General features: G+C 44.6%; 1 protein-coding gene across 2 annotated transcripts; it reads right to left on the reverse strand.

The window, feature by feature from the left end:
* Nucleotides 1–18,816: 18,816 nt before the first annotated feature.
* Nucleotides 18,817–26,491, reverse strand: MRO (maestro; the record flags this gene model as incomplete). 2 transcript variants are annotated; one of them, XM_082641015.1, is made up of 6 exons in its annotated part: nucleotides 18,817–19,312; nucleotides 19,702–19,809; nucleotides 20,883–21,038; nucleotides 23,722–23,904; nucleotides 24,971–25,117; nucleotides 26,393–26,491. In XM_082641015.1, 6 exons carry the CDS (start codon nucleotides 26,489–26,491, stop codon nucleotides 19,259–19,261), a joined length of 747 nt encoding a protein of 248 aa, XP_082497141.1. In that variant the 3' UTR covers nucleotides 18,817–19,258. The 2 variants fall into 2 exon arrangements, with proteins under 2 accessions (XP_082497141.1, XP_082497142.1); XM_082641016.1 differs by lacking the exon at nucleotides 20,883–21,038.
* Nucleotides 26,492–27,381: the final 890 nt, after the last annotated feature.

The following is a 27,381-nucleotide window of genomic DNA, read 5'->3' on the forward strand; positions in this document are numbered from 1 at the left end:
TCTCTCCACCCCCTTGGTCCTCAGTTTAACGGAATCTCACTTTTGTAAGTCAAACCTGTGAGTTGGGGTGACCGGGCTAGGAAATCATGATTCTTCCCTCCAGGCTGCATCTCAGCTACACCTCCACAATATAAGAGATTTTACCCTTTGTCTGGTGGAGGGCTGTTAACAGGAATTGCTTACGTGAGGTCTATGCATATAGTTAGCGTATTTAAGTCCCTATTTTAGAAAGAGAAATATAAAATCAGTTGCATGGGTCTCTTTAAAATAGGATAAGCTTTTCATTATTAAAAAAAAAAAAAAAAAAAAAAAAACTATGAAACGAATCATTGGGACCAGAAAGTACTGTGTTATTTATGTCATCAATCCCTTCTGGAAAAAGGAGTTAGAAGATAGAGAGAATATTTACAACCCAGGGAACTAAAAGCAAAAACAATTTGCTTGCTAATCAGATTGATACAAGTTCTCAAGAAAGACAGTTTAATTATGTTCAGTTCAAATGACACACATTTCTTTTGTTTTTTTCTGAAATCCAAAACAGAAAATAAGAACTCTTGCTGGCAAATTATTTCATTCCAGAATCATTGTTTACCCATCTGAAACATAAATCTAATATTTGTATCAATGTCAAGGTTTGTAAAACACAATTTACATAATTGTGGAGAATCAAAATATGGCTCATGCAAGGGATAGTTTTTTTAGTTTTCTATTGCTGTGTGATCTTGGACAAGCAGTTTATCTACCTAAAAGCAATGAATCTCTCCTAACCTCAGTTTACTTACGTATAAAATGGGTTAATTAGACTCATACATGGTTTAGGATGTTTTCAACTGAGGGTAAATGAAGATCAATTAAAAGTAACAACAATGAGAGATTTATTTTCTTACGAGAAAGGATTGGGGTTAATCTTACCCTTCAATATCTTCAAAGATGGGACTTTAAAAATTCTGTTTGCTTTGGGGAGTTTGGTCTTGTGCTCAGCCTTATTACAGTTGCAAGACGGATACTTCCAAAGTGGCGGTATCATTTCGCATTCCCATCAGCAATAAATGAGAGTTCCTGTTGCTCCACATCCTTACCAGCATTTGGTGTTATCAGTGTGTTGGCTTTTAGCCATTCTAGTAAGCGTGTATTGGTATCTCATTGTTTTAATTTGCAATCCTCTAATGATGTATGACTTGATGGTTGAAACCTGGGATTTCTGAAACTATGATTATGGAGAGTGGAGCTATTGGTGACGACAAGGTCAACGGAATATCAGTGGAAGTGGGCAGATACGGTAGGGTAAGGGAAAAATACTAGACTAGAAGAGGCTTCAGACCTGAGAGATCAGGTCATAAATAGAATTGTTTACATGGACACAGACATTACAGAATCTTAGGCAAAGGTTTGGAGGGGAGCACATGGTGAATGAAAAGAGAGCATCAACGATAGTAACTAAGAAGAGTGACAAGGAATAGGAAAATAGAAGGGAAGCACCTTATTCTCAAATAGCCCGGGGGGCTTAAAAACAAAGAGGAATGAAATAGAAATGAGAATCTAGAAACCATACATCTATGATCAACTGATTTTCAACAAGGGCGCCAAACCTTTCAATGGGGAAAAAATAGTCTCTTCACCAAATGGTGCTGGGACAACTGGATAGCCACATGCAAAAGAATAAAGTTGACCCTTGGACCCTTACCTCATACCAAATTAAAAAATTAACTCAAAAGGGGTCAAAGCCCTGAATATAAGAAATAAAATTATTAAACTCTCAAAAGAAAACATAGGAGTTAATGTTTTTGTTACCTTTAATTTAGCAATGGTTTATTAGATATGACACCAAAAGCACAAGCAACTAAATTAAATTAATTTAATGTCATCAAAATTAAAAACTTTTGTGCATCAAAGGACACTATCAAGAAAGTGAAGACAACCCACAGACCAGGAGAAACATTTGCAAAGCAAATATCTGATAAGGTTCTAGTATCTAGAATACATAAAGAACTTTTAAAATCCAACCACAAAAACACAAACAAAATCCAATTTTTTTTTAAGTGGGCAAAGGATTTAAATAGACAATTCTCTAAAGAAGATATACAAGTGGCCAACATACACATGAAAAGATGCTTAACATCATTAGTTATTAGAGCAATGTAAATGAAAACCACAATAACATATCACTTCATACCCACTAGGAAGGATATAATAACAATAACAACATGAAATAAAATGTTGGTGAAGATGTGGCAAAGTTGGAACTCTCATACATTGTTGGTGGGAATGTAAAATGTTGCAGCCACTGTGGAAACCAGTTGGGTGTTCCTCAAAAAGTTAAACATAGAATTACCATATGACTCAGCTATTCCACCCCTAGGTATATACCCCAAAGAATTGAAAGCAGGGGCTCAGATACTTATACACCAATGTCCATAGCAGCATTATTCACACTAGCCCAAAGGTGAAAACAACCTAAATATTCATCAGCAGATGAATGATAAACCAAGTGTGGTATGTCTACACAGTGGAATATTATCCGGCCATGAAAAGGAATGAAGTACTGATGCAGGCTTGTCAAGAGTTTAGCTAAGCTACTCCTGTGTATTGCTGCCTCGGCATCCATTTTGTTTGGCCAAGTTGCCTATAGGGACCTTAAACTGACACTATCCCCTCATGCAAGCACATGCCCTAGATGGCATCCAGAGTTACAAGCATATGTAAGTTCCTGATATGTCTCCCCAACAGCCCTTGTGATCAACAGCCTCCCCACTGCCCAGAACTTGTGTTCCTTAGGCGTCCCTTAGGAGAGACCCCCTGTGGAGCTTACCAAAACCCTACTCTTTTGTTATGAATTGATCAATCTGGCCCTAAGCCAGGCACCCCAAAACACTCCACCCATGTATATATCTGAAGGGAATTAAAACATTAATTCTAAAAGATACTTGAACCCCAATGTTCATAGCAGCATTATTTACAATACCCAAGATATGGAAGCACCTAAGTGTCCATCAACAGATGAATGAATAAAGAAGATATGATGTGGTGTAGATAGATACAATAGACTATTACTCAGCCATAAAAAATAATGAAATTCTGCCATTTGTAACAACATAGATGGATCTAGAGTGTATTATACTTAGTCAAATAAGTCAGACAGAGAAAGGTAAACACCATATATTATCACTAATATGTAGAATCTGAAAAATGAAACAGATGAATGAACACAACAAAACAGAAACAGACTCACAGATATAAAGAACAAACTAGTGGTTACCAGTGGGGAGAGAGGAGCGGGGAAGGGCAAGATAGTGGTAGGGTATTAACAGGTATGAACTACATTTATAAAATAAATAAGGATACCTTGTACAACACAAGGACTATGGCCAATATTTTATAATAACTTTAAATGCAGTATAATCTCTAAAAATATTGAATCACTGTGTTCTACACCTGAAACTAATATAATATTGTAAATCAACTATACTTCAATTAAAATAAAATTTTAAAAAAGAATTCAGGAAAGATGACATGGAATAATAAAACACTTCTATGGCAAAACAAAAACAAAACAAAACACTCCATCCATGGAGCCTAATAAAGGCATGTGCCCCGGGTCTTGCCTCTCTCTATCTGCCCCTGCCTTGACCCGCCCACATGGCCCCTTGAGGTATGCCATGTATTTCCTCCAGAACCTGTGGGTAATGAACATCTCTATTTCAATTTCTCTTGTGGTCTGTTGAACTAGGGGGCTCACCAGCACCCTGTGCTCCACTTAACAAATGTTCATTTCACAAAGTCATAACAACACTAAACATGGGTGAACCTTAAAAACACTACACTAAGCAAAGGAAGCCAGATACAAAGGACCATATATTGTATCAATACAATTCCATTTACATATAAGAAATATCCAGAAAGTAGATTACTGGTTGCCAAGGATTGGGTTGGAGGGGGGAGTGGATGAGAAATAGGAGTGACTGTTTAAAGGGTATAGCATTTTCCTTTGCGGTAATGAAAAAGTTCTGGAGCTGTATAGTGGTGATGATTGCATAACATTGTGACTATACTGAATGCCACTGAATTGTACACTTAAAGTGATTTAAATGGTGAGTTTTATGTTATATGAATATGACCACCAAAAAAAAAAACACACAAAAAAGCAAAACAAAACAAAAAACATATGGAAAAGGAGTTGGCATGGAGTGAGGGGGTGTTAGCCAGCCGCAGGAAACAGGGAGAGGTGCTTCCCTTGGGGCAACGCAGACCAAGGGGAGCCGCAGGCCAGGGACATCTCAAAAGTCCAGACGTGCACCTGCAATTTCCACATAACTGCCTAAGGTGACCCTTAGGCAGTTGCCAACTAAGCACATAAAAGACTTCAACAAATTCCTATTGAAGGGCTGGAGAAAGAAATGAAAGAAACTCCCTGCCTTTGCAGTGAAGAATGATACTTCCCCCTCCCCACTTCACCTGCAGCAGAAGAACATATCCTTTCTCCCCTGAGAATTCCGAGTGTGCCCTGGAAATCCTCAGTCATCCTCCCCCCATCACCACCACCTGAAGAATGCCTCTTAGAAGGTGAAAGGCAGGGTGTTGTCGCCCTCCTCTGGTCACTGAGCAGCTCTGGTTTGCTCCCTCTGAGAAAACCACCCGGAAGGTGGTTACTACCCGCTGGCTGAGGCACCAGAGGTCCCCCCCTCACTCTGTGTGTGTATTCTGGGGTCTTGAGATGTTCAGGAAGCTTAAGGGACTGGGGTTGTGAAGGCAGCACACCCTTTGCTGTCCCCTCACCCCTTCACACACACACACACACACACACACACACACACACACACACACACACTCTGGTGTCCTGCACCCTCCACCCTCCCGTGCGGCAGGCTCCTGGGTCCCAGCCCGTCCTCCTCTCCCATCTGACCCTGCAGACACCCACATCCCTCTACTCGCTGCTCAAAAGACAGGTTCACACCCTCCTCCATGTTCACAACTAATCCCTACTGAGAACCTGGAGAAATTACAAAGATATAATGCCTCTCATTTGTAGTGCCAGACTTCTCCTTTGTGGGGTGATAAATGGGGGATGACCCCAGCTTCCATTCCTAGGGAGGGAACTCTCCTACACTCTCTCCTTCAATCTGCCCAGACACAGTGAGGGCCACTGGGACTGCTCACCAAGAAGACTCTTCTTCCCAGGCCAGTGACAAAGATCAGACTGGCAAACAGGTGTCCCCTTTGTCTCAGGTGGTCTCATTTCATCTCTGAAGACCTAATGGGGGGCTGCCCAGACCCAGGAACTTCTGCCCTGGACCTTTTATGTAGATAAAGAGCTGCCCGCTCAGGGTAACAGGAGAGATCACGACTAGCTTGCCCGCCCAAAGATACAGCCTTTACTAGCTGACCACTTTACTTTGACATATCCATAAACCATCAGAAATATACTCAATCTCACAATTGATAAGAGAAACGCAACATGAAATTGCAGTGAGATGCTATTTTTTACTACCAGATTGGCAGAGATCAAAAAGTCTGATAAGGAAATTCCCTGGTGGTCCAGTGGTTAGGACTCAGCACTTTCACTGTTATGGCCCAGATTCAATCCGTGGTCAGGGAACTAAGATCCTGCAAGCTGCACAGCCCGCCAAAAAAAAAAAAAAGTTTGATAATTTACCAAGTTGGCAAAGCCAGGCCGTTTCCTATTCATTGCACATGGGGGTGAAAATGAGTGCAGCCTCTACAAAGAACAACTTGGCAATAACTGTCAAAATTTTAAATGCACAGAGGCTTTCACTCAACAATTCAACTTTCACGTATCATCAAGTATATATCTTCTACATGGATGAAATGATAAGGATGTTTATTGCAATACAGCTCCTAATAACAAAAGGTGGGGAAATCCTCAATGTTCAGTAGGAGACGGGTTAAATAAATCGTAATACAACCACACAGTGGAGCACTACGAGTTTCTTTTTTTACACTCACAACACATCTTAATTCAGACCAGCCATATTTAAAGTAGTCAGTAGCCACTTGTGGCTGGTGGCTACCATACTGGACTGTGTATACTAGAAGCCCAGGACACAATGCAAACATCCCTGAGGAGGGTACTACTGCACAATCACTGTTCATGTGTCATAATCCAACAGCTGTCTCCTTGGAGGTCAGAGGGAACAGGGCCCTTATGAAATAGGATATGGAATTATTGATTATCGATTGTAGTAGAGAAAAGTCAAGGCCAGACTAAGAAGTGTAGGTTCACCTGGGGCTGTGGCCACCCGCCTCTGGGCAGGGGTCCCACACTAGAAGCTCTCCACCTGGATCCATGGTCTGAGATAGCAGGCCAAGGGGCTGCAAGAGGGTAATTACACCCAGGGCTGAGGGCCCCTGGCGACGACTTTCAGAAGAGGAAGTGAGAAGGGGGGTCACGGGGCCATACAGAGAGATGAGGAGGGCCTCACGCCTCCATCCCCATCCAGCTAGGCTGCCTCAGCTGACAACATTGTTAGCCGTCATCCACTCAGAGCACCTCTCGTCCCAGGAACATTCCATGCAGCTGAAGTGAATACATTAGCTCATATCAGCACCACGTAGGCAGAATCCTACGGGCAGCGCTTCCAAATGGGGTCCCAGGGAAAGAGCAGCAGTTCTTAATATAGAACGCCTTCTTCAAGAGATCAAGAGGGCGCCAAGGTCCTGGATGGTCTCTAAGGGCCCTGCATGTAATGAATGGATCAGAGAAGGGATTTATCCCTAGAGCCCAAAAGTAGATTGTCAAATCCTAAGCGCCTCAGAAGAAAAAACTGAGAAGACAAAATGGGAGCCCGGCTAGACTGGGCTATTTGTTGCGGTGGGATGGAGGTGTTTTTAAAGCAGCTGCACTGAGTTTTCTAGCACTCTTTGTGATACAGGTTCCTTAATAAGTAGAGTATGCTTGGAAGAGTTTTTCTCTCTGCAGTTACCCAACCATACCTTGTACACACACACACACACACACACACACACATTCATGCCCCACTGATTTTTGGAATTAATACCAAAGAAATAGGTTTAAGTTTGGCAAGAAGTGACAGTCTGATGGCAGGAGGAGGTGTACAGTGATCCTAATTGACTACGCTTGCCTTCCTTGCAGATTCTGCGTGGTTAGTTCAACTTGTGCTGTTGAATAGTCCTAGAAAGGACAGGGCAGCGTGAGGAACTCGGAGTTCTTCAGGCAACCTTCAAACCTGCCATAACAGGCAGGGCTACAGTGAATAACCCAGCAGAAGAGTACGAAGCCTAAACTGAATAATAAGTGTTCACTCACGGAGCTGACCTCAAGCGAAAGGGCTGTGCTCAAAAGAACAAGGAAAAGTGCCTGATGGGCCCCTGAGGGCAGCTCTGTTCATAGCGGGGAGGGAGGAGTTGAGTTTTGAGGCCAGAAACGATTTCTACTTTCCACCCAACAGACCCAGCAGGCAAATCCCATCCTAGTCAGACCCCCACTTCCGGTGAGCCCCCTATGTTGTCTTGTCCACCACCCCTTCATGCAAGGACATCACATAGCACAGAAACTGCATTTATTCAGCCCAGGGGAGCCAGGGGAGGGCCAGAAAGAGGAGACTGGAAGGATGAGCCAAAGAAGAGGCAAAGGGGGCAGCCAGTTTGTTTTTTTATTTTGAATAGCTGTTTCACGCCCACGCATGGAAAAAAAATTGCCGGGTGCCTTTAATTGTTTGAGAGATCACCATTCACTGCTCTTTTAAAAGAACATTATAAATGAAAAAAGCCCCAAAGCTCAGTCCCCTGCCGTGGACTGTGGGTCATTTGCCACACCACGGGCTCCAGCTCTAGAAACACCTAGAAGCCTGAAGGGTAAGATTTGGATGCCCCCTTAGAAAAGGTATAACCCCACGTCCCCCCTTCTGACACCTCCCCATGCTACAGTCTGAGAAGTGCCTTCCCAGGAGCCAGCTGGGGACAGCCTTACATCAATGTTGGGGAAACCAGAAGTTACAGGCTTTGATTTCTCAGGCAGACTTCATTTATTGACATGTAAGTTTAAATCATATTTAATAAAAAGCCTTGTGAAATCCAAAATGCTAGGCCAGCCATTACTTTTCTTGGGAAAGGTAGAGAGAGGAGCTTAGTCAATAGTTAGGTCCAGAAATAAACCAAGTAGGGCAAAGGTCTTTTAAGTTTATAGACATACCTCAGAGTTATTGCAGGTCCAGACCATTGCAATAAAGCAACTATTGCAATAAAGTGAGTCACATGAATTTTTTGGTTTCCCGGTACATATGAATGTTTCCACTATACTGTAGTCTATTAAGTGTGTAACAGCATTGTGTCGGAAAAAGCAATGCACACACCTTAATTTTAAAATACGTTACTGCTGAAAAATGCTAACCATCATCTGAGCCTTCAGTGGGTCATAATCTTTTTGCTGGTGGAAAGTCTTGCCTTGATGTTGATGACAGCTGACTGATCGAGGTGGTGGTTACTAAAGGCTGGGGCAGCTGTGGCAATTTCTTAAAATAAGACGTATTGAGTTTGCCACACCGACTGACTCTTCCTTTCATGAGCTATTTCTCTTAGCATGCAATGCTGCTTAAAAGCATTTTACCCACAGTGGAACGTCTTTAAAATTAGAGTCAATCCTCTCAACCTTTGCCACTGCTTTATCAACTAAGTTCATGGAATATTCTAAATCCTTTGTTGCCATTTCAACAATCTTCACAGCATCTTCACCAGGAGTAGCTTCCATCTCAAGAAACCTCTCTATTTGCTCATCCAGAAGAAGCAACTCCACCTCCACTAAAGTTTTATCATAAGATGGCAGCCATTCAGTCACATCTTCAGGCTTCACTTCTAATTCTAGCTCTCTTGCTGTTTCTACCACATCTGCAGTTACTTCCTCCACTGAAGTCTTAAAACCCTCCAAGTCATCTGTGAGGGTTGGAATCAATTTCTTCCAAACTCTTATTAATGTTCTTAGTGGCATCTAGAATGGTGAATCCTTTCCAGAAAGTTTTCAATTCACTCTGCCCTGATCCATCAGAGGAATCACTATCTATGGCCGCTATAACCTTATGAAATGTGTTTCTTAAAGAATAAGACTTGAAAGTCAAAATCACTCCTTGATCCATGGGCTGCAGAATGGGTGTTTTGTTATCAGGCATGAAAACAACATTAATTTCATTGTACATGGAGCATCAGAGCTCTTGGGTGACCAGGTGCATTGTCAATGAGCAGTAAAACTTTGAAAGGAATCTTTCTTTTCTTTTTCTTTTTTTTTTTCTTTTTTGGCTGTACGCAGGCCTCTCACTGTTGTGTCCTCTCCCATTGCGGAGCACAGGCTCCGGACGTGCAGGCTCAGTGGCCATGGCTCATGGGCCCAGTCGCTCCACAGCATGTGGGATCTTCCCGGACCGGGGCACGAACCCATGTCCCCTGCATCAGCAGGGAGATTCCCAACCACTGCGCCACCAGGGAAGCCCTAGGAATCTTTATTTTCTGAGCAATAGGTCTCAACAGTCAGCTTAAAATATCCAGTAAACCATGTTGTAAACAGATATGCTACCATCCAGGCTTTGTTGTTCCATGTATAGAGCACAGGTAGAGGAAATTTCGCATAATTCTTAAGAGCCCTAGGATTTTCAGAATGATAAATAAGCATTGACTTCAATTTAAAGTCACTGGCTGCCATTAGCCCCTAACAAAAGGGTCAGCGTGTCATTTGAAACTTTGAGGCCAGGCATTGACATCTCTTTAGCTATGAAGTCCTAGATGGCATCTTCTTCCAATATAGGGAGGGCTGTTTCATCTACATTGAAAACCTGTTGTTTAGTATAGCCACCCACACTGGTTATCTTACCTAGATTTTCTGGATAATCTGCTGCAGCTTCTACATCAGCACTTGCTGCTTCACCTTGCACTTTGATATTATGGAGATGGCTTCTTTCCTTAAACTCCATGAGCAAACCTCTGCTAGCTTCAAACTTTTCTTCTGCAGCTTCCTGGCCTCTCTCAGCCTTCACAGAATTGAAGAAAGTTAGGGCCTTGCTCTGGATTAGGCCTTGGATTAAAGGAATGTTGGGACTGATTTGATCTGTTGAGACCACTAAAACTTTCTCCACATCAGGGCTTCCTTGGTGGCGCAGTGGTTGACAGACGGCCTGCTGATGCAGGGGACACGGGTTCCTGCCCTGGTCCAGGAAGATCCCACATGCCGCGGAGCGGCTGGGCCCGTGAGCCATGGCCGCTGAGCCTGCGTGTCCGGAGCCTGTGCTCCACAACGGGAGAGGCCACAGCAGTGAGAGGCCCACGTACCAAAAAAAAAAAAAAAAACTTTCTCCACATCAGCAACAGGCTGTTTCACTTTCTTATTATTCATGTGTTCACTGGAGTAGCACTCTTCATTTCCTTCCAGAACTTTTTCTTTGCATTCACAGTTTGGCTAACTGGCATGAGAGGCCTAGCTTTCGGCCTGTCTGTGCTCTCAACGTGCCTTCCTCACTAAGTCTAGTCATTTCTAGCTTTTGATTTAAAGTGAGAGATACGTGACTCTTCCTTTCACTTGAACACTGAGAGGCTACTGTAGGGTGATTAATTGGCCTAATTTCAATATTGTTGTGTCTCAGAGAATAGGGAGGCCCAATGAGAAGGGGAGAGATAGGGGAACAGCCGGATGGTAGAGCAGTCAGAACACACACAACATTTATTAAGTTCGTCGTCTTATATGGGCATGTTTGTGACCCCTCGAAATCAATTACAATAGTAACAACATAGATCACTGATCACAGATCACCATAACGAATATAATCATGAAAAAGTTTGAAATATTGAGAGAATTACCACAATGTGACACAGAGACATGAAGTGAGCAAATGCTGTTAGAAAAATGGCACTCGTGGGCTTGCTCAACGCAGGGTTGCCACAAAACTTCAATTTGTAAAAAATACAATATCTGGGAAAGGCAATAAAACGAAGCACAATAAAATGAGGTACACCTGAAAACAGACTTAACTGTGTATATTCCATTATCAAGATAATATCCTTTCTTTGTTTACTGGTAGCTAATAAGAAGCAACACATAAATAAAATAGGTTAACCATCTAAACAAGTAAACTGTGTTTCATACAGGAAATTAGATTTGTTCCCTTATGTCATAAAATTTTTGTTTAGGGAATTGAATTTGTCTGCTAAGGTTGTAAGATGAGCTCACTAGTGAATTAATTTAATCCAGCATTCTGCACATGGTATAGATTTTATCGCTGGTCAGAAAATCTCCAATTCCTGGGTTCATTTTTCTCAGGCTTATAAGGGTCTAATAAATAAACTGTCACTCTAGCAGCTTTAAATCTAAACAGATTGAAACTTTTATTTTTCCTTAACAGAGTCACAAATGTTTTGAGTTAAATTTGATCCCAATATTCGAGTGATCCAAAAGGAAATCGCCATGATTTCTGAACATTACTCTTCCTATCATATAGAAAAGGTTTGGGTGTAATTAATTGTCCAAAATAGATCCATCTTGAACTTGTAAATGGAATCCTATTTCACAGAGTAACAGGGGTACTTGTTATCTGGCAAAGCATCTTGATATAAAGCCATGTAGTGTACCTATTTTTACTGTTCTTATATTTTTAAGATTTTTATATATGGATTTTTTTTTTGGAGGGGCTGCGTCAGGTCTTAGTTGCAGCTCGTGGGCTTCTCTCTGGTTGTGGTGTGTGGGCTCCAGAGTTCATAGGCTCTCTAGCTGCAGCACACAGGCTCTCTAGTTGTGGCTCACAGGCTTCAGAGCACGTGGGCTCAGTAGTTGCAGCACGCGGGCTTAACTGCCCCATGGCATGAGGGATCTTAGTTCCTCAACCAGGGATCGAACCTGCTTCCCCTGTATTGGAAGGTGGATTCTTAACCACTCGACCACCACAGAAGTCCCGATTGTTCGTTATTTTTAAATAGAAACCTGTGTTAATATTGTATTTCATTCTTTCCACCGCTTTCCCTTGTATAATTAGGCTACAATAATGAGTGGCTACCATGTAAATAACACCTCATCTTGGGGTAACATTTTACAGTTTACACAGACTATCTCATTTGATCATCAGAATATTTTGTGTGGTGAGTTTTCCTCCCACTTCACAGATGAAGGAACGGAGGCTCTGAGAGATTATGTGACTTGCTGAAGGTAATAAGCCAGTAGGTGACAAAGTCAGGGTGCAGGTCTTCTGTTGCCAAGTCCTGTGTCCTTCCAGTGCACACGATGTCACATTTGGGAATCAAGTTTCTCTCTTTCTCCAGGGAGACTATATCTGCTGATGCAGTCAATATAAGCACGTGGAAAGCTTTGGACTTCTGGTCACATTTTTGCTATGGCAGAGGCCTGTGCCTCTAGTAGCATGGGTTAAGAAATGACATTTTAACTCTCTGATCTACATTTCTGAAAAGCATTTCTTCTTGCAGGGAGACATTTGGGCCATTTTCTGGTTAACATGTGCAAAGTGCTGCAGGAAACTCATTAGCTTGAAAGGAACATGATTACAGCAGTCACATTTGGAAACAGAAGGTAAGGCGTTAATTATTAACAAGAGATCACTCCCAAGATACAACACAGAATGATTAACAGAGCTGTTGGGACTGTTAGGACGGAATGAAGAGAGCCCTTGAGGCTATCTCTGGAGCAAGAAAAGGCGCACGAAAAGGCCCACCTCCTGCTCTGAGCAGTCACAGCACCCCAGCAAGAGCCCAGTGGAAAAGAACAACTTGCTGTTCTTATTCAGTTACGATTCTTTCTTATTAAGATGTATTAAGCCATTCCAACACCTACAAGGTGACAGATTCAGGCTTGGTTGAGGCACCGGCATTTGCAATTCAATAAACTCAACCATCTTCACTGAATGTGGGGGGTGGGCCAGGCTCAAAGCTACAGCCTTGGGGGCCTGGTGAGGAGCAGGATGCACAGCTACCCCTGGGACTCCAGTCATTCATTGGGGAGAATTGGGATGAGACTCACATCCCCATACTGCAGGCTAGAATGGGCCTTGCTGAAGACCTGGGTGCCTTCAGAAAGAGAAGGAACAATATCTGGAGAGCTGGTTGCAGGTGAGAAGCAAAATTAACTAGAGTTTCCAGAGCACCTTCTATAAGCCAAATTTGTTACCAAGTCCAAGCTTGCTCTGCTTGACACAACAGGACAATAAATCGGAAGACGAGGTGCTGAGGCCAGGAATAGCGACTTTATTCGGAAAGCTAGGCATCTGAGAAGATGGCAGACTAATATCCTAGAGTACCATCTTATCGAGGTATGGATGCCAGTTTCCTTTATAGAACAGAGAGGGGGAGGAGGTGAGGAAGTAAAGCGAAGAGGCCATTAGTCTTGCAAAATATCTCTTGGCTTGGCCAGCAACAGGGAGGGAATGTGATAATTTCTCCTTTTCTGCAGCCATTCACAGGTGGGCACTGTCAGAATGTCTCCCTGTGAGCTGAACAAAGGCACTTTAGTTTAACATTCAGGGAGACGGGCAGGGTCCCCCTAGGCGTGACATTATTTATGCCAACAGCTATAGACAACATCATTTTAGTGATTATAGTAACAAAAAGCAACAAGAGCAAAGGTTAAGTGTAAAACAAACAGATCCAACATGGAGGCAGATTTTGTTCTTCCCTGTTACACAAGCACTGTGTGAAGTTATTTAATTGAATATGTGTAGCACAGCAACTCTTTGAGTTGGGTTAGTGTGTCCATTTCAGAGATCAGCAAACTGAGGCTTGGTGCCCTGGCTTACCCAGAATCACATGAGTAAGTGGCAGAGCCAGATTCACACTGGGGGGGCGGGCAGGAGGGTGGCTAATTCCAGGCCCCATCCTCCCAACTGCTTTGTCCTCCCTCGGAAGAAGAAGGGCATTTGGAATCAGCCCAGGGAATGGTGGGTGGAAACAAGGACATGGAGGGTGAAGCATTCAGGAAGCAGGAATTTAAGAAGAGTCAAGGGAAGTTAGAGGTTGCTGACTCTGAAGAGCCTTACATGTCAGGCTTGGAAGTCTGTGCTTAACTTGGTAAATAACAGGGGCCTTTGAGTATCAAACCATCTCTCCTCAGTAAATTGGGATGTATTGGGTTTATCTAGAACCCAAGGATTTTCTAAGAACATTTAACACATAAATAAATACAGAAACAAGAGACTTATTCTCCTATGGTCAGACTGGAAGAATGTAAATTCAGCAACATCAATACCCTGATCATTACCCATAAGCCCTTTCACTTGTCAACAAGTTATATCATCAACAAGTTAAAACAAAAATGCCATGAAAGGGGACTTCCCTGGTGGTCCAGCAGTAAAAGAATCTGCCTTCTAATACAGGGGACGCAGGTTTGATCCCTGGTCGGAGAACAAAGATCCCACATGCCGCAGGGCAACTAAGTCCCTGCTCCACAACTACTGAGCTCGTGCACCTCGACTAGAGCCCGCGTGCCTCAAACTACAGAGCCCATGCACTCTGGAGCCCCTGCACCACAACTAGAGAGAGAAAACCCGCATGCCACAACTAGAGAGAAGCCTGAGCACCGCAATGAAGAGACTGTACGCCGCAACCAAAGATCCTGCATGCCTCAACAAAGATCCCGTGTGCAGCAGCTAAGACCCAATGCAGCCAAAAAATAAAGGAAAAAAAATGCCACAAAAGGACAAAGGCAAACACATACTACTGAGAGTGAAAAATAACCATCCCAAGCTTTCCAAAATATATCACTTTACACATCAATAGACATGACATTTTTACCTTTAATTTTAAAAGAGCATTTTGGCATGTGTTTTATGATTGTAAAGTAATACATGCTTATTGCAGAAAACTTGGAAAATATAGAAGAGCAGAAATATGTGTCTGCCTTATTTACCAACACTACCTGCTGGCTCTCCTACTCGGCTGCCCATTCCTCTTTACAAACCACACTCTAGTGTTCTTATAACGTGTAAAGCATTCCCTCAATTACTCCCCAGGATTCTGTTCACACCGATGACCAGTACTGATCACACTTGTTAGATCCTCAACTTCTTTCTGTGCCTTTTTCTCTCCCTTCTCTTTTCCCTTTAAAAAGACCGATTTCATGAGCGACCTGAAAGCAGGGACCAAGTTTTATGCACACCCCTCCCTGACCACTTAGCATGGTAGCAGTTGAACTTTCCTTTCTCTTTCATTCATTCAACCATCCTATGTCTAGTGTTTCAAAGTAAGAAATGTCAAAGCATTGTCTTTAGGTTGGCATTCAAATTAACAGGCATCTCATGGGGGAAGAAAAACTTTAAATACATAAGCGTAAAAGTAACCTGTAAATTGGTTATAAGGAGAGAAATGATCACCCTCACTTGTCAAAACAGGCTCCTCCCAAGGGGCAATAGCTTCAGATGACTTTCTGACTTTTCACCCCCAATCAACATTCATTTAAGCACCTACTGAGCACCTTTGAGGTCATATAGGAGATACAAAAATATACAAAATAGGGCACAACCTTTAGCAGCTTCAATCTAATGGAGGGGGAAAAGACCTGTAGGTTAAAAAACTTTCAAATGAGGTAAAACATGTTAAGTGGCAGAAGATTGCTAGAATATTCTGGGCATTCAGAGATGCGAGTTCTTCCCTAATTGAGGGGATCAGGCATTTGACCCAGGTCTTGGAGTAGGGACAAGAAATACATGCAAGATGTGCGTGTGTGTACGTGTGAGTGTGCCTGGGTGTGGGAGTGAAGGGATTCGAAGCAGAAAGTACAGACTGAGCAAAGGCAGGGAACCTAAGAGACCCAGCAGTGTTTAGGGAAGAGATGGGCCAAACTTCACTGAAGCAAAGAGAGTAACAGAAGAAAAAGCTGGCAAGGAAGAGTGTGAGCCCATGGCTGAGAGCCCAGAATGGCAAACTAATGTTTGGACTCTATTCCCACTAGTTTGGAACTATTCAGTCATTTAGCAAATGTTTCCTTATCATCATCTGCTATGTGCTGGGTGCTGGGATAGATACAGTGAGATACGGAAAGAAAAACAAGGCATGGGCCCTTGCTCTCCATGTTGATATTCCATGACGACATAACTTTCTAGAAGTATAAACTCAAAGAGGACTTATTAAGAGCAAAACAAAACTGACCAAAAGACAACACTAGTGACAAGGAATTTTTTTTTTTTTGGTTACTTATTGCTGAGTGACAAACTATCCCAAAAGTTAGTGACTTAAAATAACACTCATTTAGGACTTCCCTGGTGGCGCAGTGGTTGAGAGTCCACCTGCCGATGCAGGGGACATGGTTTCGTGCCCCGGTCTGGGAAGATCCCATGTGCCGCGGAGCGGCTGGGCCCGTGAGCCATGGCCGCTGAGCCTGAGCGTCTGGAGCCTGTGCTCCACAGCAGGAGAGGCCACAACAGTGAGAGGCCCGCGTACTGCAAAAAAATAAATAAATAAAATAACACTCACTTGATTACTTACTCACAATTCTGCAACTTGGGATGGGCTTGATGGAGACAGCTGGTCTCTTTTCCACATGACGACAGCTGGAGTAGCTTGAACAGCTGGGATCTGGCTGGAACGGCCAACTTGTGTCCTATGTCTGGGTCTCAGGCCTCACTATGGGTTGGTGTTGGGCTGCACCTCGCAGGCCTGCAAGCCTTGTAGTTGCCCAGCCTTGAGGCCAAAGAAAGAGCCTGGAGACGGCAGCGGGGACGTTTATTGGACAGGGGGATCTTACACAAAGGGTCCTGGAGGAACACCCCACCATGTGCAACAGACTCCAGGCAGGACATGCCAGCAGTCTTACTACTCAGGGGAGAAGGCGGCTACCATTTATAGGCAGAATTGACATCAGGTGGGCTCATTGGTTACCAGGGGCTAATTAAGCCTTATAATTAAGAGGATTGGATAGTCATGTGAGTGAAGCAGGGTCTGGCAAAGCAGGGCATGTACAGAGAGCAAGAGAAGAGCCGTCCTGAGTGGCTGAACCGTACAGTTGGGTTCCTCAGTTCTCCTCCATGTGGCCTCTCCATGAGGTTAGTTTGGTCTTCCTTCCAAAATAGAGACTTTAGACATTCTTCTTCATTTCTGGTAGTCTGGCTTCTTACATGGCAGCTGGCTTAACCCACACTGCAAAAGAGGAAGCTGTTGGGCTCTTAAAGCATAGCCTAGAACTAGCACATGGCACTTCCAGAACATGCTAATGGTTAAAGCAGGTCCCAAAGCCAGCTCAGATCTGAGGGGAGAGATTTACACAAGGACATGAGAATCAGGAGGCATGATTCATTGGAGGCCACCAAAGCAACAGTCTACCACATGTCTTAAAGTCAAATAATTCAACAGCATCTTCCACAATTTTAATCAACTGAGGGGCATTCAGTGCACAGATGTTTGTACTCTAGGGCATGTAACCTGTCTGCCCTGCTCTACCCCTGCCTTTTTGAATGCTGGCAGAATGCAGTCATTTCTCACACCACTTACTGATCACTTACTAGAACTGCATCAGATTCTAGAATGAACCAACCTTGCAACATAGTTTCAAACAGACCAACATCTAGGAATGAAGAGGGCTCTTAGCTCAGAAGCATCTCACCAGCTCACTCCTGAGCCTGGGTCACTCCCAAGAGCTCCTGGTCAAGTACCCAAGCTTCAAAACAGGAAGAAAGAAACCCCATTCGTGTCTGGCCCCAACTGCCCCTTCGGCCACCTCCCACATCCCGTCTCTTCTAGGACACACCTCGCCCCTCATCTGTGTTACATGGTCCTGTCTCTGGAGAGCTAGGGCAGAAAAACTGAGCTCCTGGTCCTCAGACTGACATTAAGATCCCTCTGTAGCATGTGTGACCTTCTTGTGTTTTCCATTTTCAATACTGGACATAGTTGTTCCAGGTATGACCCAAACGCCAAGTTCAGTGGTAGTAACAGGATTTCCGGGAGAAGGTTGGGTAGCAATCTGGTTGGAGGGAAGGTGAGAGGGACTATGAGAGTTTTCTTGAAACTTTTCGTAAGAGTAATGTGACCCTACTTATAACTAGGATTGACCACCAAAAAACTGACATAATAGCCAAGACATGATTAATAAAAATATACACTTAGCTCACAAATTAAATAAAAATGTGTACTTAGTACATACAAAAGTGAAAGTTAACTGAGTCAAACAGAAGAGCAGAAGTGGCAGGTTTTTTCAATTTCTTTTATTTTTTTACATTTCTAACCATCCGTCAATTATTCCATAACAAGGCAGTATCACAGGATGACTGAACGTAGGCTCCAGAAATCAGGGTTTGAATTCCAGCTCCATCAATTACTGGTCATCTTGGTCAATTTCCCTGTGCCTTAGTTTTCTCATCTACACAGTGAGGGTAGTAACAGTACCTTTCTCACAGCTTGCTGTGAGTATTAAGTAATACTCGCAAAGCGCTTAGAGAGTGCCCAGTAAAGTACAAACATTCTTAATATATGTTATTCATTATTATTATTCCACACATTACCATTAACTTAAGGTTTTTCAACACATGTTCATCGATTTTTTTCTCTTTATTAATTCTTGTTTGGAATGATCTTGGAGGCACTGACTGTTGAAGATGATGAGAAGCTAATGATCCCCCTCCACACCAATGTCTTGGTACCTTGGCCAACTTTAAATAGGTCTCGCCAAGAAAAGGTGTTGGGCTTCCCTGGTGGTGCAGTGGTTGAGAGCCCACCTGCCGATTCAGGGGACACGGGTTCGTGCCCCGGTCCGGGAAGATCCCACATGCCGCAGAACGGCTGGGCCCGTGAGCCATGGCCGCTGAGCCTGCGCGTCCAGAGCCTGTGCTCCGCCACGGGAGAGGCCACAACAGCGAGAGGCCCATGTACGGCAAAAAAAAAAAAAAAGGTGTTAATAGCAAATGGCAAAGTATCAATAGCAGATTAAAAAAAAAAAACACTTCAGGTAGTAGTTATTCTCTTAAGCCTTAGAAATTAAAAGTAAAATTAAAAATAAAAATTGGTGACAGAGATATCCTTAAGAAGAAAATAGCTGAGAAATAAGCACTGAATCTACATATACTTTAAATGTTTTAAAGTATGCACCTTCTCATAAAATTTGTGTGGGGAGAAAATGAGACATATAAAAGCTATTTAGAATGTACTTTGGGTGTAATTATACAATTCCACTGTATTATTTTTTGCCATCAATTGCTCTCCCAACATCCCCTTTTCTATCATAATCACAAGAAGCAGCAGAAGTATCCAAAGAGTTAAAAGGGGGAATATCAGCCCCCAGCAATGTGTTCACTGGAACCATTTCCCTGCTGCTCTGTGTTTACAGGATTTTATTTGCATAGAAGAACTGCAGGAGCTCTGGATGATAGTGGCTCTGAAAGAAATTGGCAAAGGGACACGTGAGTAAGGGAGTCAGTAAACCTCCTTGACTCTAGAACGAGTAGACAGTTGTCAAAGGCAGAGCATGAGGATAAACAACCTTCAGATTCTCAGCTGAGGAGGCATCATTATCCAAATGATGATCTAAACTGGAACTGCCAATATATTTCACCCAATGATCTAAGCTGGAACTGCCAATATATTTTATGCATAATCCTCTGGGTGTTTTGCCATTTACATTGCATTATGGGTCAATTACAGTTGAAACATATCTGGCCTGAGTCGTTTTAGGGGGGTAACTCCCTGGTGTGTCCAACCACCTTCTGCATTAACACTGGGAGGGCAGGGAACCTGGGAGAACCTCTCCTGCCCTTATTCACTCACCAGCTGCCGGCAGAGTTTAGGGTTCCTTTGATCCTCTTCACTCTGGAAGCTGTAGTCCTTCCTTTGTCTCAGATACGGAGAACAGGCTCGAAAAGTTGTTTTGCAAGCCTGAGAGAAATAATATTACCAGCTTATTGTCAAAAATATTAGAGAGTTTTATAATCCCAAGCAAGGAAAAGTGTTGCACCCAATCTGTGGTCTGGGGGCCACTAAGAGTGAAAGTAACTTCCAGGAAGTTTGAAAACTTGAATCTTAAAGGATTTATGCTTATAAAACGACCATGTCTGTAATTTGGGGCTGGTAGGGAGGGCAAAGCTTTACACTTTATCACAGACCTTATTGTCTCATCAAAAGTAATGCTGGGGCTTCCCTGGTGGCGCAGTGGTTGAGAGTCCGCCTGCCGATGCAGGGGACACGGGTTCGTGCCCCGGTCCGGGAGGATCCCACATGCCGCGGAGCGGCTGGGCCCGTGAGCCATGGCCACTGAGCCTGCACGTCTGGAGCCTGTGCTCCGCAGCGGGAGAGGCCACAGCAGTGAGAGGCCCGCGTACCGCAAAAAAAAAAAAAAAAGTAGTGCTGGATTCCTAAATTCAATCTCAACCTTTCTCTCCCTCTCTCTCTCCCCCTCCCTCATGCATGACCTTAAAGAAGGCAGGTGATTTGGTGGAACCTTTGCTCCTGATGGTTTTGAAACACTCACCTGCTCCAAAGCAGCCCTGAGGTTGATCCAACCCGGTTAGGACACATTTTCTCCAAGAATAACACAAAAGCTTCATAGGAAACTAAGAAGCCAAGGGTGGGAAATCTGTACCAGGTGCAGTGACAAAAGCTAACTGGGTATGAATAAATCTCCTCTGATAGGAGGTGTTGCCCCACGGAGCAAGCAGCACCTCCCTGCCCGCCCCCCCCCCCGCCATTAACCTGAGTGTATCTGGCATTTGACAGGTGCTGGGACCGGGCAAGTGGGGCAAGAGCAAATGGAAAATAATACTCCTGCTCAGAGAGAGATTAGCCATTGAAGAGGCGCTTTCTCCAGGATTCACATGGATACACGGCTGAGTGTCCGTAACTGAACTGGCAGAAACTGAGGGCCTGGTATCTCGACTCAGCAGGGCTGCATTCCAACTCCCTTGAGGAATGGCATTGAGGTTTCATGCTGTTGGCTAGAGTCACGGACTCACCTTGGCAACCTGGGGATTCCTATCCTGTAAATGGGTCAGGAGAGAATCCTGAGTCTGCTTCACCTGACGGGTGAAAAATCTCTTCCATTTCCTCCCAGCAAAGGCAGCCAGTTGCCCAAACAAGACAAAGGCCGAGTATCTCAGGCTGTCATTCTCCTGTGGGTCCCCCATGAACAAAACAAGAAACCTCAGGTCAGTACCAAAAGGCAGCTGCATCAGAGAACAGCACAGCCCTGGGTCCTTGCTGCATGTTACAGGCGGGACATCAGATCCAGTCTCTGGCGCTCAGCCAGCCGGGCTCCGGGGCAGAGCGGAGACGGGCTGAGTCTTCAGTGAAACTCCTTCAGCAGACGAGAGGGTTAGACGGGGGGCTCACTGGTGCTACTCCCAGCTTCCCAGCTTTTTTCTTCATTATTTAACATTTTGGAGATTGATTCTATTTACTTGGTCCGAAATTCAAAATAACCAAAAAGGTTTATAAAAAACTGTCTCCCTTCCTATACCTCTCCACCCGCCACCAAATTTCCCTCCCTACAAAGTCATAAATTTTGAGTGATTCCTCCAAAACATAAAGAAGACAAAAATGAAATATATATTACATAGCCCTTTCCCACATTTTTAAACAAATGGATGTGGACCATCCCACTGTTATACACCTTGATTTTTCATCATTCTCTCTGGGAGCTCTTTCCATGTCAATACGTAAAGGGATTTTTTTTTGGCTGCACCATAATTCATTTGACCCATCCCCTGCTTACTACTTCCAGCATGTTTGCCAGGCCATCTCTCATTACCCTGGTCTGAGTTTCTCCCACCTGCCGCAGAAATAACCATTCTGTTTCTTCCCTGACGCCCTGCCAGCTCTCCCTGCTCTGGGTCTGATTCGCTGGTTTGTCCCTGACTGCAAGTCAGTGGCTTCGACACTTCCTCCCTCTCCCAGGGGAGCTGTCTGGTCCGAGTATCTCCCTGCCCAGGTGAGGAGACGGAGGCCCAGGGCATTTCAGTGATTCACCTAGAGTCACACCATCAGGGAACAGCGAACCAGGGTAGCAACTCAGCCTCCTGACTCGTGGTGAAGGGATTTTTATATCAATGTTTCTTGATCTTGTCCAGCTCCAAGTGAACCAGAAGGGACTGGTCTGGGACAGGCCTCCTCACCTAGAAATGGGGGTCACAGACACTCGGCAAGAGTGGAGACCGCTGATCATCTTCTGAAGTATTTAAAACAATTCTTTAGCACACATGACACATACAGAAATTGCTTTAGTGTTGCACTTTCTTCACTGTTCTACATGTGTGTGTGTGTGTATGTGTTTAATTGTATGTGTTTAATTCAATTCAACTAGTACTTATGGAGACCTAACTCTACCTGAAGCATGACCCTAACGCTGTGAGATGTACAGAGATGTGTAAGGGGGTGCCTGTCCCCCTGGGAGTCTGACAATCATCTGATGGGGCACAGCCCAGGCAGGCAGTGAACAGCACCATGACAGGGCTACAAACTGTCAGAAACAGCTCCCTGTGAGTATTCCCAGGTTTCACCATGACAAGGAGTTTCTGATCAAAAATTACAGTCGGGCTTCCCTGGTGGTGCAGCGGTTGAGAGTCTGCCTGCCGATGCAGGGGACACGGGTTCGTGCCCCGGTCCAGGAAGATCCCACATGCCGCGGAGCGGCTGGGCCCGTGAGCCATGGCCGCTGAGCCTGCGCGTCCAGAGCCTGTGTTCCGCAATGGGAGAGTCCTCAACAGTGAGAGGCCCGTGTACCGCAAAAAAAAAAAAAAAAAAAAAAAAAATTACAGTCGACCTGGGTTTAAAAAATACTTGCGTGGCAAACAAGCCCTGGCCATTAAGATGGCACCTCCAGAGAGATTTAGAGACACTTACCCGGAGATATCTGCTTATACTCCAGGGAGGTGGAGTAGACACCTTCCTCTCCCAGCCCCAGAGACGGCTGGTTTACATCCCAGAGCAAAGGCCTCTCTGCCTCTCTGAGCGTGAGGAGAGGCAAATGTCCCAGCAGCTCCTCTATAGGCTCCAGGTTTTATAATTTCGAGGTTTCTCTTCCTCCCGTGAGGTGCAGGCACCTCGCTTTCTTTCGCTGGGTTACTCCTGGGCAATTAGGTGCTGGGAACTCACGCAAGACGCTCTGTGAGTAAATGCAAGTTCCCTGTGGCTCTGTTCCCTGTTCTAAAGGTCTTATCTTTCTGTCTGTATGTGTGTATGTGTGTGTGTGTGTGTGTAACTGGGGTAAGCTAACTGATTAGCTTCTGAGTCCTCGCGTTTTCTGTATCTGTGCACTTTTTGCTCCACCTGCCTTGTCACCCAGCAGTTAAGAGTGCAGGCCCTGGGCAAAGAGCCTGGCTTCATATCCACTTACTGGCTCTGTGAACCGTGGGCAAGTTACCTAACCTTTCTAGGCCTTGGTTTCCTCCTCTATAAAGTGAAGATAACAGTGCCTGCTTCACAGGGTTATTGTAAAGATTAGATGAGACAATCCATGTAACTTGCCCAGCACTGTGCCTGGCACACAGTAAGGGCTCACTAAGCACAAACTACTCTTATTGTTACATTTATAAGACATCATTGAGTACACGTGTGCATCACCATCATCCGCGTATATGTACTCACTGCTCTATTACAGTGAAAACTCCTTGCGGAGGGTGATGAAATCCTACATGTCTTTATACGTCTTCCATAACCCCCAGCACAGTACCAGTCTCTCAACAAGATTTCTTAATAAATAGTGAACAATAGAGGCCTTGTTTCCTGAGCAACACACCAACCAGGGCTCACATTTGACTTTAAGAACCTGGAATCTTCCTGTGTTGTCTCACTTACATCATCCAACAAAATCCTGGTCCGAAGGGTGATGTCTATGAAGAAGGAGCCCAAGGCTTTCCCCTGGATCTTGCCCAGGATGATGGTCAGGGTCTTCAGGCTCTCGTGGATGACTTCAGAACTCACGGGCTCATACAGTCCATGCACCAGCAGGTCCAGGACAATCATTTTATACTTTCTCACCTGTTACCAAGGTTTGGAAAGCATTAGCAGCACAGGAGTTGCTCCTTATGAGTTGAAAAGTATCTCCACTCCTAATCCTCCAATAACCCGGGACTTGGACTAAGAGGCCATGGCTTTCTTCAGCATCTGCTGACACAACTCTCAGCAAAGTACAAATGCTTCCGTTAACCCGACCCAAGAACCCAATTCGGTCTTGGAAGGAGAGCAGTCTGGAGCATGGCCTATGGGTGGGTGAGGCTGGGGAGGGCACGTCAAGGAGGGTGGTGGACCTGGACGATCTAGTGATCTGGGTGTATTGGGTACCTTTACAGGGGATAAGGCGAAATGGTCACTTAAGTCTACAGATGCTGAAAGAAGAGGTGGGGAAAACATCTTTTACTAAACAAGCATTGATTATTAGAAAAATTAAATTCACTAGAGGGTGATGTCCAGCTGTGTGTTAATCCTACCTGCAGCTCTGTTTCCCAAGGCTGATGATACTGAGGTGTGATGACCCTAAGATGACCCCAAATGAGTCATGTGTGCCTTTGTACAATCTCCTTCCCTTGAGTGTGTAAGGAGCCAGTGACTTGCTTGTGGCCTCTCAAACATGACAGTGGTGACGGGCGTCATTCCCATGGTTCCCTTACATTATATGAGACTCCATCTAGCAGACAGGAGTGGGACACACTCTCCCACTGGCTGTGAAGAAGTGAGCTGCCATATTGTGAGAGGGTGGCCTCAAGGAGCTGAGGGCGGCCACTCAGCAAGGAAATAGGGACCTTAGTCCTACAACTAGAAGGAAATGAATTCTTCCAACAGCCACATGAGCTTGGAAGATGACCCTGAACTTCAGAAAGGAATGCAGTCTGGCCCACACCTTGATGGCAGCCTTGCAAGACCTTGAGCAGCGGATGCAGCTAAGTGGTACCTGGACTCCTGACCTGAGGAAACTGTGAGATAATAAATGCCAGGCCCCTGATGTACTGTTACACAGCAGTAGACAGCTAGTACCTGAAGCCCCCATCCCAGTGCTGAGGACTCCAGGCCATGAGGGCTGGCCAAGTGCCCCCCCTGCCCTCCCTACCTTGTCCGGGGTCTCACAGGCCATAGTTCCCAGGCTTCTTATTGCCATATGACGCTTTTTAAAACTGGGGTCCCAGGCTCTCTCTGCCAAGTTGAAAAACACATTCTTCAGAGGCTCCTGCTTCTGGAGCCTCAGTTTCCAAGAGACCTGGGTGGCGAGTCAAAAATGTATTGATTTGGGAGTGTTCAGAGTCACACCCTACACATCGCCAACCCTGATCCCTCCCTCTAAAGAAAATCCTGTGTTGCCCGCTCAATTTTAATCCTTATTTCTCCACCTAAAGACATCTTGTTTTTGCTGGGAATATATTAGTTTGATATACATAATGAAGAAATGGATGGAGGAAGAGGAAAAGGGTGGAGAAAAATAATGCAGAGCTAATGTTGAGGTAGGTTTGGGGGCATTATGGAGAGGGGTGTCTAGGCAGTTGTGGGTGCGACAGAGCTGAGAAAAGGGGGCTTTAGAAGTGTTGATGTGATCTGAGAATAGGGATCCCTTTAAGAGGACGAGGTAAGCTGTGTTCCTCCTGTCTCAGAGTTTCCTTGACCCTTCTCCCTCCCCCGGCCCTTCCCCATTTTTTTGCTCTACTTTGTAGCTAAAGCTTGAAAGACATGTCTATACTTGCTTTCTTCAGCTGCTCTCCTCCATTCTCCCTTGAACCTTCTGCAATCAGGTTGATGGCATCCATACCGGCTCCCCACCCCCTCCCCCCCAGTGTAGCTAAATCCCAGGGTCAATTCTCAGAGCTCACCTCACTCAGCCTCTCAACAGCATTTGACACAATTAGCAAAGCACATCTACAGGCATTTCAGGACACCTGACGGATGTCCTACCTCAGAATGCGAGCATCTGAGCAATTAAGATTAGGAAAAGAAATTCATAAATAATGCAAATTGGAAGCACTGTGTGGCTGATGCAGAAATCTGTACTTCAAGGACTAAACTCTAACTGCAAGGTAAGAGATAGGTTTTTAGAGCATTTAACCCCTGATGCTAGGAAGGTCCTGGTGTTCTGTGCATCACAGGACATACCAAGATGTCCTGGAGTCAGAACCAAGATCCAGACAAGATCCAAGAACAAACTACTTCCTCACCATCCTTATTAGTGGGTGGGGGCTGGAGAGGAGACCCACAGCCCTATTTGGTATTCAGGTGATTACCAAGTCTCATCAGTATTTCTGAATATTCACTGCAGTTCATTCTATATTTTTATCATTAAGTTTGCAGCAAGCTAAATTCTTCCCAACTCATCTTCTTGTTATCATATAAACATCCTATTCGTGTTAAAAGAGCTGTCATCAAACTTTTTTCAGGAGAAGGAACCTCAGTAGAAGGAATGGAAGGAACCAAACGAAGGCAGAACAGCAAGCACACAAAGTGGCTGCTGAGCAGGGACATTTGTTCATAATAATTTGTCTCAGACCTTGGAAAAGAAAGATATCACTGATGTCCTTTTCTTCTTGGGCTGAGCAGTAGGGATGGAAAGGGGCTGGTCCAGCATTCTTCTCTGTGTTTGGTCCATGGAACTAAAAAAGAATAAATCAGCATACGAGCCACAAACACTCTTTGAAGCCTCATCATTAACAAGCATCATCACACAAAGCCCTGTGCCAGGGTAAGAATGTAAAGAAGCCGCATCCCTGAGGCCTCCTCAGGACGTCACCTTGGTGAGCAGATGGAACAGTCGCATCAAAAGATAAAGAGCGGGCCTCCCTGGTGGCGCAGTGGTTGAGAGTCCGCCTGCCGATGCAGGGGATACGGGTTCATGCCCCGGTCTGGGAGGATCCCATATGCCGCAGGGCGGCTGGGCCCGTGAGCCACGGCCGCTGGGCCTGCGCATCCGGAGCCTGTGCTCCGCAACGGGAGAGGCCACAACAGTGAGAGGCCCGCATACCGCAAAAAGAAAAAAAAAAAAAAAAAAAAAAAAGATAAAGAGCAACACCAACATCACTAATCATCAGGGAAATGCAAACCAAAACCACAAGGAGGGATCACCTCACACCTCTGAGAGTGCACTGTCGGTCAGACTGCAGTGGGTTAGGACTTATTTCTTGAGGAACTGGGTGGTGAGCAATGCTCTTTTTTTTAAATATAGATCTTTATTGGAGTATAATTGCTTTACAATGTTGTGTTAGTCGCTGCTGTATAACAGAGTGAATCAGCTATATGTATACATATATCCCCATTATCCCCTCCCTCTTGAACCTCCCTCCTATCCTCCCTATCCCACCCCTCTAGGTCATCGCAAAGCACCAAGCCGATCTCCCTGTGCTATGCGGCTGCTTCCCACCAGCCAACTATTTTATATTCGGTAGTGTATCTATGTCGATGCTACTCTCACTTCACCCCAGCTTCGCCCTGCCACCCCATGTCCTCAAGTTCATTTTCTATGTCTACCTCTTTATTACTGCC

This window comes from Mesoplodon mirus (assembly GCF_964341445.2).
Source record: "Mesoplodon mirus genome assembly, chromosome: 13".
Lineage (NCBI taxonomy): Eukaryota > Metazoa > Chordata > Mammalia > Artiodactyla > Ziphiidae > Mesoplodon > Mesoplodon mirus.